A 12,430-nucleotide genomic window follows, 5' to 3' on the forward strand; every position below is an offset into this window, starting at 1 on the left:
CCTGACAAATAAATCTAAACAAGTCTCCAGCTGTGCAGAGTCTTGTAATCTTTTTCAGAACTTGTGATGAAATGTTTCAGTTACTGAAATGTAGTCAGTCATGTCTGGTCCATAAATGACTGCCTTGAGTTACAGGAAATGTCGCACGTCATGATCTTGAAGCTGATTTTTTCATAGCATCATTTTTCTTTTGACAGCATCAATGTCGTCCATCATACCTGTTTCCAAATGATTCTCCCCTTGCATTAAGACACCTAATGATTTCAAATAACTGGTGATGCTGACCATAAAAGAATTTGTCACCACTCTACTTACCCTGAACTTAGTTTTTTCCCTAATGGCCACCTTCAGTTGAGCCAGCATACACTGTTGTTCGGCACAAGACAAGTGCCTCTTATCATCTGTGTGGCTGGCGTTGTAATGATGTTCCAGTAAGTGTTATTCAGCTCACAATAATGTGATGGCATATTACGCATTTTGCAAGGACTTTAAATGATATGAAAAGTAGAGCAATTCCCATTGAGCACGGAACACCATGGCTTCTCCATTTTATACTTTTTGGACAAAGCACAGTTGCCATAGTATTCCTCTTGCAGAATGCAAATCTAATTTAATGGAAGCAGTAGTATCAGAAAAGTGCCAGGCGTCTGACAAGGTGACAGCTCTGTTTGGCCAGGCCTGCTCTAGAGGTTTCACACCCACAAATTTATCATCTCAAAACCCAGTCATATAGTACTTGTCATGTTGGTTGCCACAGACTGAAGTATTTATGTATTTATCTCCCCTATTTAGAATAGTGATGATCTACACAAAACTCACCACATTTGAATTAATTTTGTTAAATTATGTTAGATTAAACTGTTTGTTCCATAGAGGCATAGTGAGGGGATGTGGAAGACAGCAGAATAGTTCCAGCTGCGAGCATTCTACATGGACTGTCCTGTGCATAGTGTGACAGGTTCATAAGATGAATTCTACAGTGAACCTTATTTAATTAGTTAGTTGCATGGTCTATAGGTCATTTGAACAACTTTTTTTATCAAATGATGTGGAACCAATAAGTTTACTTAAAACTAGGGTTACAGACATAGTGTTGCACTGTAATGTCAGGCACTCTGGCAATTATCTGTGGTGTCCCGAATTAACACCATCTGATATTAAGCACATATTAGATAAGGTGAATGAAAGAAGTGGAGTCTTTCCAACAAAGCAAAAGCACGGTGTTTACTGCTCCCGTGAAAGTAGCAACACGGTTCTCTGCTCGCTTAATACTGTGATAAGTATTGCTATGAAATGATACTGCCTATGCAAATTAATCATTTAAACAATTTCAGTTTGCTTTTTAAGTTGTAAATCTCTGATTCAAAAAACCTTTAGCTTATCATGTAGGCAATGTAATGTAATCACAATGACCTAATGCGTCAATAGTATTTACATGAGGTGGAAGTATTTAAAGGCAATACAGTACACAAATGTATTTAAGAGTTACAGAAGTTACAATAATTGACTGTCATCTCTCTCTCTCTCTCTCTCTCTCTCTCTCTCTCTCTCTCTCTCCCTCTCTCTCTCAGAACTGAAGAGAAAACAGTGCGCAGTACCAGAACAGACTCATGTTTCAATAGTGGGTATTTACCTCATTCTCTTCTTCCTCCGAGTTTTTGTCCACAGACATATCATGATGATAATTGTCATCACCTGGCTCTGCATCCATAACACCATGTAGCTTCATATGTTCTGATAACTCACTGCAAAAATCATCATCATACTTTCAGTCTGGTCCTTTTTTTAAATTAAATTTTTGAAAATCAAAAATTACAATGGAAAGCCTTTTAAGAAGAGAAATATCGAAACTGGGATGTTGACATGCAGACGTAATTTCCAAGTAGTTACCAACAACTTTAATTTTGAAATTGAACATCAAGCTTTTAGAGCTCTGATAATCTCAATTTTTGTGAATTCCTAAAGAAATCCTGGAGTTGCTATCACACATGGTCCCGTTGAAACATGATATTTTATTAGACCACTCAAAGCATGAAATAATAAAATACTTCAGTTTTTTTTTTTAATTCCAGGTACAATTACTTCTTTTAGAAAAATGAGTGAAAGGGTTAGTTTCTATGATACGTAGTTATTAACAGTACATCATTAAATACATAAACAGTTATCAAGAAATTTTTATTATTGCTTTGCCATTTCAAAACACAATGTAATGTAAATTATACCTTTTGTCAACAACAGAGTATGAACACATTGTACATTTGAGATCATTCACACTTTGGGAAGCATGGTTCTCAAGGTGTTCTTCTAAAGCGTTCTCGAGATTTGTTATGAAAGGACATATGGTACATCTGAATGAATCATCTGAAATTAAAAAAGAAAGAACTAATCAAGTATGATTATAAATATATTAATACAGATTACGCTAGAATTTACACTGCATAAAATTTTGATATTGACGTACGAGGTGTGATCAAAAAGTAACTGAGACTCTTTAATTTCATGGGATTTATACAAGAGTCTATGAGCAGTATAAACATTCCAAAGGGGGTTGAGAAGATGTTAAAGATGACAAATGCCCTGGGCATCCTAGCACATCAATCACTGATGATAATGTGGAAGAAGTAAAGGAAATGGTTCTGGAAAATTACTGAATAATTATCAGAGGGGTTGCTGATGATGTCAGCATATCTTAGGATCATGCTAAGGAATTTTTTCAGATGTTTTGGTCATGAAACATGTATCAGCAAAGTTTGTTCCAAAACTGTTGAATTCCGACCAAAAACGACGACATGTAGACATCATTTAAATGCGAACATTTTTAGGTTAGGCTTTACCATGACTGTTACTGACATTAAATGAAACAACAAGTTTACTGTTACCAGTCACCGGTGACTGGTAACAGTAAACTTGTTGTTTCATTTAATGTAGACATCACTTCGGAATTGTTGGATGAAATTGACAACAATCCAGTACTTCTAAAGTAGAGTATGACAGGTGACAAAACTTGGGTATACGGGTATAACACTGAAAGCAAGGCCCAATCATTCCAACGAAAACTGCCTGAAGAGTCAAGAGAGAAAAACAAATTCAACAAGTTCAACCACATGCGAAGGTTCTTCTCACTGTTTTCTTCGATTACAGTGGGATAGTGCATCATGAGTTCCTGCCTTATAGTCATATGGTCCATGAGGAATACTACCTGGAAGTTATACGCTGTTTTCAGAAAGAAATCCGAAGAAAACAACTAGAATTGCGGTAAAACCACATGTGGAAATTGCATCACAATAATGCTTGTTTTAACGTCAAGTTTAACAAATGTATTTCAGAACGATACAACACATATAAGTCACAGAGTAAGTTGACAAGCAAGACATGTGTACACGTTAACACTCGAATGAGCACTGAGTCCCAGTCTAGCGGCCGCTGCTCGGCTGGCCGCTTAGGTGGCGCAGCTGCTGCATGGCTGGCAGACAGCGCCGCATGTAGAGGATGCGCGTAATCGCGCGGCGGTGCTTTGAATGATCGGCGAATCACAACACTTTTCCCCACTTTGAAATTGTTGCACTGGTCTTGATGGAGGTATCTGGAGATGGCTAACGCCCATAGGCGTTGGTTTGACTCGCCGTAAAGTCTCGAGGAGGAGGCTTCCCGTACAGACGGAAGTGTCCCCGATGATAACGGGTCGAGACGACAGGAGACGTAGGGGGCGAATCTGCTGGGGCCCCCTGCACCAATCTGCCCATTGCGGCAAGTCCAGTTGATATGACAGGAGACATGGGCGATGTGTCGGCGTCCGTTGGAGGAGGAGGCGAGTAGATTTGCTCTGACAGAGGATGGTCATCCGGTTCCTGCATGGGCATGTCTCCTGGTAGCGTCCGTTCTTGTGCTGGCACCGAGATGACGGTGAGAGGGCTGCGTTGTGAGTATTGAGAGATGCCAAGATCCCGAGCATCAGGTAGAGCCGAAGGTGGTGTAGCGGCATTTGGAACAGGTGTTGCCAGCACACGAGGCCGAAGCTGGTCCGAATGACGCACTGCAACACCCGTGTCCGTCTGGATTTCATACAGGTGTCTGCCACGGTGTCTTAAGATGCGGCCCGGGCTCCATTTTGGACGCCTGCCATATCCCCGTACCCAGACGAGGTCGTCGGCAGTGAACCGGCCAAGTGAAGGCACCCGCGGCCGTGAGGTGGAAGGCCGCAGAAGATGAAGAAGCGTGCGGGGCTGTCGGCCATGTAAGAGCTCAGCCGGGCTGTAGTCGCCCATGGGGGTGAAACGGTAAGATGCCAGAAACTGGAGAAGCGCATCATCAGCAGCAGAAGAAGTCGGAAGTTTCTGCATCTGAGCCTTAAATGTGCGGACCAGTTGTTCAGCCTCACCGTTGGATTGTGGATGGAACGGCGGGGCTGTGACATGCATAACGCCGTGACGAGCACAAAAATCCGCAAATTCGGAAGAGGCAAATTGCGGACCATTATCAGTAACAAGAGTAGAGGGGAGGCCTTCCAAAGAAAAAATGCGGACGAGAGCACTGGTGGTTGCCGCGGTGGTAGGCGACATGCAACGGACAATGAAAGGAAAGTTAGAGTAGGCGTCAATTACAAGGAGCCAATAAGTACCTAAAAAGGGTCCCGCAAAGTCAGCATGAATGCGCTCCCAGGGCTTCTCATGTGAAGGCCACGGTTACAAAGATGACTTCGGGGAGCGGCCTGTGACGCACAAGGGCCGCAGGCAGCGACCATGTGTGCTACTTCAGAGTCGATGCCAGGCCAGTACACATGACGGCGTGCCAGAGATTTTGTGCGAGACACACCCCAGTGCCCTTGGTGAAGGAGGCACAAGACCGAAGCACGCAAAGACACAGGTACCACGACATGTGGTGAAGCATTGTCAGTGGAGAGGAGGATAACACCATCTTTAGCCGTGAGGCAGTAGCGCAAAGCGCAGTAGTTCCGCAACGGATCAGAAGTCTTAGCGGACGGGCGATCTGGCCAACCCTTCTGAATACAGCTTAAAACCCAGGAGAGGATAGGGTCAGAACTCGTAGCAGCCGCCAGCCTGTCCCCAGTGATGGGGAACCCGTCCACAACCCGCTGCTCGGCAACATCCAGGTGGAAACACAAAAGTTCGTCCCTATCGAATGCCTGATCAGGACCCATGGGAAGGCGAGACAAAGCATCAGCATTTGCATGTTGAGCGATTGGCCGGAAATGAATCTCATAATTGAAACGAGACAAGTAAAGAGCCCAACGCTGGAGGCGGTGTGCAGCCTTGTCAGGAAGTGACGTTGATGGATGAAACAAGGAAACAAGTGGTTTGTGATCCGTAACAAGATGAAATTTTGAGCCATAGAGAAAAACACCAAACTTATGAAGAGCATAAATAATGGCCAAAGCTTATTTTTCAATTTGAGAATACTTTTGTTGGGCATCCGTGAGCGTTTTGGAGGCATAAGCAATGGGTTGTTCCGAACCGTCAGAAAAACGGTGCACAAGGACTGAACCGACCCCGTATTGAGAGGCGTCTGTGGCAAGAACAAGATGTTGGCCAGGTCGATAAGTAGCCAGGCAGGGGCCTGTTTCAGCATAGTCTTCAATTTCTGGAAAGCTGCATCGCATGACGTGGACCAGTGAAAAGGCATGTTTTTATGCAACAGGCGATGCAACGGCTGAGCCACCGAAGCCGCAGACGGTAAAAACTTGTGATAGTATGCTATTTTCCCCAAGAAGGCCTGCAGTTCCTTAACAGATGTAGGGCGAGGAAGGGCATCGATTGCAGCGACAGTTTGCTGAAGCGGACGAATAACCTCCCGAGAGAGTTGGAACCCCAAGTACGTGATAGATGCCTGAAAAAATTGTGATTTCTGAAGATTACACTTAAGACCGGCAGTCTGTAAGACATGAAAAAGTGTGCGGAGATTTTGAAGACGTTCTTTAGTGGTGGAGCCAGTGACAACAATGTCGTCCATGTAATTGATACACCCAAGGACAGGGAGCAATAATTGTTCCAAGAATCGCCGAAAGAGAGCAGGGGTGCTAGCAACCCCGAATGGCAAGCGTTGGTATTGATAGAGGCCGAAAGGCGTGTTAAGGACCAGAAACTGCCGGGAAGCAACATCAAGAGGAAGTTGATGATAAGCTTCTGACAAGTCAATTTTAGAAAAATACTGGCCTCCAGCATGTTTAGTGAACAGTTCTTCAGGACGGGGCATAGGGTAAGTGTCTACGAGGCATTGAGCATTTACAGTGGCTTTGAAATCGCCACAGAGATGAATATCACCATTTGGCTTAGCAACGACAACGACAGGAGAGGACCACTCACTGGAAGTGACAGGAAGCAAGACCCTTGAAGTAGTGAGACGATCCAGTTCCCGTTTTACCCGATCACGAAGGGCCACAGGAATGGGCCGAGCCCGAAAAAACTTAGGCCGAGCAGTGGGTTTGAGCGTGATATTAGCTTCAAAGTCGTTTGCACGGCCTAACCCAGCTGAAAAAAGGGACGAAAATGTCGTCGACAAGGAATCCAGTTGAGCATAAGGAAAGGCATCAGAGACAATATTGACAGAGTCATCTATGGAGAACCCAAAAACGCGAAAGGCATCGAAACCAAAAAGATTTTCTGCGTTGCTCTGGTCGACCACAAATATGGGAACAGTGCGAACGACGGATTTGTAAGATACCTCAGCATTAAACTGTCCCAAGAGAGAAATCTTCTGTTTATTGTACGTCCGTAATTGCCGAGTGACAGGTGACAGGAGTGGAGAACCCAACTGAAGATTCGTCTGAAAATTAATTATAATGGCAGCAGAACCGGTATCCACTTGCATGCGAACATCTCGACCAAGGATTTGGACAGTGAGGAATAACTTCCCTGAAAGAGAAGAAGTGCAATTGACAGACAACACAGAATCAGAATCAGCGTCATGTTCATGAACATCATGTATGCGGTCGGATTTGCAAACGGAAGACACATGACCTTTCTTTTTGCAATTGTGACACACAGCCCAACGTTGGGGACAATCCTCGCATGAATGTTTCGTAAAACACTGCGGACATGAAGGAAGTTGCCGGGGGTTTTGCTGCAGTTTCTTAGCGGGTTGTTTACGGCTAGGCGGAGGCTGCGCGTGGGAGCGCACTGTGGCCACGTCGGCTGGCGGGGACGCGCCGCACGCGTCGTCAACAGCGCACAGAGGTTGTATTTCCCCGACATCACCCCATGCCTCTATTTGCGCCCCAGCAGCACGAGAAATTTCAAAAGACTGCGCAATGGAGAGAACTTCATCAAGAGTCGGATTCGCCAACTGAAGAGCACGTTGCCGAACTTCTTTGTCGGGCGCCGACCGGATAATACCATCCCGTACCATGGAATCGGCATAGGATTCTTTGTGAACGTCAGTAACAAATTGACACTTTCGACTGAGGGCGTGAAGTTCAGCAGCCCAAGCGATAGGATTGATTCAGTTGTTTTTGACAACGATAAAAGGCAACACGAGAGGCTACCACATGCGTTTGCTTTTGAAAATAGACAGAAGTGAGCACATTTCAGCAAAGGACAAAGATGCAGGATCCTTCAAAGGAGCCAATTGCGACAACAACCGATACATTTGAGGTGAAATCCAGGAAAGGAACAGAGACTTACATGGTTGTTTGTCCGTGACATGAAATGCCAAGAAGTGCTGTCGAAGACGTTTTTCATCATCAGACCAGTCTTCCACCGTCTCGTCGTAAGGAGGAAAAGGAGGTACTGCCAATGACGAGAAACGCCCCGCATTTGACGCCACAACGAAATCGCGAATCACCACTGTTAGAAGCGTTTGCTGTTCAAGGAGATTTTGCAATAGTTGCTCGACAGTAGCCATGGAACCCTTTGGGTCAACGGTGAAAAGGAAAAATCCACTACCTCGTCGCCAATTGTTTTAACATCAAGTTTAACAAATATATTTCAGAACAATACAACACATATAAGTCACAGAGTAAGTTGACAAGCAAGACATGTGAACACGTTAGCATTCGAATGAGCACTGAGTCCCAGTCTAGCGGCCGCTGCTCAGCTGGCCGCTTAGGTGGCGCAGCTGCTGCATGGCTGGCAGACAGTGCCGCACATAGAGGACGCGCGTAATTGCGCGGCGGCGCTTTGAATGATCGGCGAGTCCCAACAATGCTCCCTCTCAGACCTCAATGCCTTTTCATGATTTTTCAACAAAAAACAAAACTGTTGTGTTGCCTCGGCCACCATATTCAACGGACATGGTCCCCTGTGACTACTTTCTATTCCTGAGGCTGAAGAGAACCATGAAAAGACATTGTTTTGCGACCGCTGGTGAGGTAAGGATATAATAACTGAAGGAGCTGAACACCATACCAAAAAAATAGTTCCAGAGCTTCCAAGACTGGAAAAAGTGCTTATGCAAGTGATTATATTTGCAGGGGACTACTTTGAAGTGGACAAAGTTGATGTTGATAAGTAATGATTCTTTAAGAAAAACAAAATTTCACTTACTTTCTGATCATACCTCATATGCTAAGGTTGAGAGTAAACAATAACAATACTATACGAATAAAAGAATAAAACAATTGTTGATGTTATAGTGGAATGACAGATTGTTTTTAACACTATAACAGAACCATGGACCTTGCCGTTGGTGGGAAGGCTTGCGTGCCTCAGTGATACAGAAAGCCGTATCGTAGGTACAACCACAGTGGAGGGTTATCTGTTGAGAGGCCAGACAAACATGTGGTTCCTGAAGAGGGGCATCAGCCTTTTCAGCAGTTGCAGGGGCAAGAGTCTTGATGATTGATTGATCTGACCTTGTAACACTAACCAAAATGGCCCTCCTGTGCTGGTACTGCGAAAAGCTGAAAGTAAGGGGAAACTACAGCCGTAATTTTTCCCGAGGGCATGCAGCTTTACTGTATGGTTAAATGATGATGGCATCCTCTTGGGTAAAATATTCCAGATATAAAATAGTCCCTCAATTCAGACTTCCGGGCAGAGACTACTCAGGAGGACATCGTTATCAGCAGAAAGAAAACTGGCATTCTACGGATTGGATTGTGGAATATCAGATCCCTTAATCGGGCTGGTAGGTTAGAAAATATAAAAAGGGAAATGGATAGATTAAGGGGGTTATAAATACAAAATCAAATAGGGGTAATGCTGGAGTAGGTTTAATAATGAATAAAAAAATAGGAGTGTGGGTAAGCTACTACAAGCAGCACAGTCAATTCATTATGGTGGCCAAGGTAGACACAAAGCCCCCGCCTACCACAGTAGTACAAGTTTACATGCCAACTAGTTCTGCAGATGATGAAGATACAGATGAAATGCATGATGAGATAAAAGAAATTATTCAGATAGTGAAGGGAGATGAAAATTCAATAGTCGTGGGTGACTGGAACTCGATAGTAGGAAAAGGAAGAGAAGGAAACATAGTAGGTGAATATGGAATGGGGGTAAAAAATGAAAGAGGAAGCCGCTTGGAGCATAACTTAATCATAGCTAACACTTGGTTCAAGAATCATGAAAGAAGGTTGTATACATGGAAGAGGCCTGGAGATACTGGAAGGTTTCAGATAGATTATGTAATGGTAGAACAGAGATTTAGGAACCAGGTTATAAATTGTAAGACATTTCCAAGGGCAGATGTGAACTCTGACCACAATCTAGTGGTTATGAACTGTAGATTAAAACTGAAGAAACTATGAAAAGGTGGGAATTTAAGGAGATGGGACCTGGATAAACTGACAGAACCAGAGGTTGTAGAGAGTTTCAGGGAGAACAAAAGGGAATGATTGATAGGAATGGGGGAAAGAGAAACAGCAGAAGGAGAGTGGATAGCTTTGAGGGATGAAATAGTGAAGGCAGCAGAGGATCAAGTAGGTAAAAAGATGAGGGCTAGTAGAAATCCTTGGGTAACAGAAGAAATATTGAATTTAATTGATGAAAGGAGAAAATATAAAAATGCAATAAATGAAACAGGCAAAAAGGAATACAAACATTTCAAAAATGAGATCAAGAGGAAGTGCAAAATGGCTAAGCAGGAATGGCTAGAGGACAAATGTAAGGATGTAGAGGTATATCTCACAAGGGGTAAGATAGATACTGCCTACAGAAAAATTAGAGAGACCATTGGAGAGAAGAGAATCACTTGTATGAATATCAAGAGCTCAGATGGAAACCCAGTTCTAAGCTAAGAAGGGAAAGCAGGAAAGTGGAAGGAGTATATAGAGGGTCTACACAAGGGTGATGTACGTGAAGACAATATTATGGAAATGGAAGAGGATGAAGAAGAAATGGGAGAGTTTGACAGAGCACTGGAAAACCTAAGTCGAAACAAGGCCCCAGAAGTAGACAACATTCCATTAGAACCACTGACAGCCTTGAGAGAGCCAGCCCTGACAAAACTCTACCATCTGGAGAGAAAGATGTATGAGACAGGGGAAACACCCTCAGACTTCAAGAAGAATACAATAATTCCTATCCCAAAGAAAGCAGGTGTTGACAGATGTGAGAATTACCGAACTATCAGTTTAATAAGTCACGGCTGCAAAATACTAACACGAATTATTTACAGACGAATGAAAAAACTGGTAGAAGTTGACCTTGGGGAAGACCAGTTTGGATTCTGTAGAAATATTAGAACACGTGAGGTAAAACTGACCCTATGACTTACCTTAGAAGATAGATTAAGGAAAGGCAAACCTACATTTCTAGAAATTGTAGACTTAGAGAAAGCTTTCGACAGTGTTGACTGAAGTAGTCTCTTTCAAATTCTGAAGGCGGCAGGGGTAAAATACATGGAGCGAAAGGCTATTTACAATTTGTACAGAAACCAGATGGCAGTTATAAGAGTCGAGGGGCATGAAAGGGAAGCAGTGGTTGGAAAGGGAGTGTAGCCTATCCCTGAAGTTATTCAATCTGTATATTGAGCAAGCACAAAAGGAAACAAAAGAAAATTCGTAGTAGGTATTAAAATCCATGAAAACTTTGAGGTTCGCCGATGACATTGTAATTCTGTTAGAAACAGCAAAGGACTTGGAAGAGCAGTTGAACAGAATGGACAGTGTCTTGAAAGGAGACTGTAAGATGAACATCAACAAAAACAAAACGAGGATAATGGAATGTGGTTGAGTAAGTTGGGTGATGCTGAGGGAATTAGATTAGGAAATGAGACACTTAAAGTAGTAAATGATTTTTGCTATTTGGGGAGCAAAATAACTGATCATGGTCAAAGTAGAGAGGATATAAAATGTAGACTGGCAATGGCAAGGAAAGCGTTTCTGTAGAAGAGAAATTTGTTAACATCGACTATAGATTTAAGTGTCAGGAAGTCGTTTCTGAAAATATTTGTATGGAGTGTAGCCATGTATGGGAGTGAAACATGGATGATAAATAGTTTGGACAAGAAGAGAATAGAAGCTTTCAAAATGTGGTGCAACAGAAGAATGCTGAAGATTAGATGGGTAGATCACATAGCTAATGAGGAGGTATTGAATAGAATTGTGAAGAAGAGAAATTTGTGGCACAGCCTGACTAGAAGAAGGGATAGGTTGGTAGGAAATGATCTGAGGCACCAAAGGATCACCAATTTAGTATTGGAGGGAAGTGTGGAGGGTAAAAATCATAGAGGGAGACCAAGAGATGAATACAGTAAGCAGATTCATAAGGATGTAGGTTGCAGTAGGTACTGGGAGATGAAGAATCTTGCACAGGATAGAGTAGCATGGAGAGCTGCATCAAACCAGTCTCTGGACTGAAGACCACAACAACAACAACAGAAAAAGGCAGTCCAGATCACAATAATTTGCTTTATTAATTTCAGTAACTGGTATCTGCTATACTTAGAAAGAATAAAAATTGTATGTGAGGATAGGGGGAGTGGAGAGAAGAGATCTTCATATGAATGGCTGTCAAATAGTTTCTGTTCAATTGTATTGCTGCAGTGCATATGCAATACAGCATAACTCCAATTTGGGTATAGAGACACTGACAAGTAGGCAAGGGATCAATGTGGCATTCATGTCTTTCCAACATGTGTGCGATAAATGCAGGTACATAAACTACAGCAACATTATTAGCAAATTCGTCTGAACAGGACCAATGTGCTGTTATTTTTTTTCTCAGCTGCTGAAGGACAAACACTGGTAGACATCCACTAGAGAATAAGGAACATATATGGGGCAGTACGTATGTTGAAGACCACCATTGTGAAATGGTGCCCAACAATGTGTGCTGCTGCTTCATGATAACACACGTCCCAATACCGCAAATGTCGTAATGCGGAGGTTGCAGCATCTGAAGTGGGAGACACTCTGTAGTTGTCATCTTCCCCTCCCCCCACCTCCCCCTCCCCTTCCCCCATGTGACTATCACTATCACACCTTCAGTCCCTTAAAAAAAGTCTTGAAGGGTCAATGATTCCTGTGGGATGA

The 12,430-nt window shown here is 43.2% G+C and overlaps 1 protein-coding gene across 1 annotated transcript in view; it reads right to left on the reverse strand.

Moving 5' to 3' along the window:
• LOC126235329 (uncharacterized) overlaps positions 1–12,430 on the reverse strand; it is a 66,487-nt gene that overhangs the window by 13,058 nt on the left and 40,999 nt on the right. Inside the window, exons 8-9 of the mRNA XM_049944052.1 lie at positions 2,223–2,361; positions 1,634–1,745 (exon numbers count right to left, since the gene is read on the reverse strand). Coding sequence (XP_049800009.1) covers positions 1,634–1,745; positions 2,223–2,361 — 251 coding nt within the window. The remainder of the gene's footprint in view (positions 1–1,633; positions 1,746–2,222; positions 2,362–12,430) is intronic.

This window comes from Schistocerca nitens, chromosome 2 (assembly GCF_023898315.1).
Source record: "Schistocerca nitens isolate TAMUIC-IGC-003100 chromosome 2, iqSchNite1.1, whole genome shotgun sequence".
Taxonomy (NCBI): domain Eukaryota; kingdom Metazoa; phylum Arthropoda; class Insecta; order Orthoptera; family Acrididae; genus Schistocerca; species Schistocerca nitens.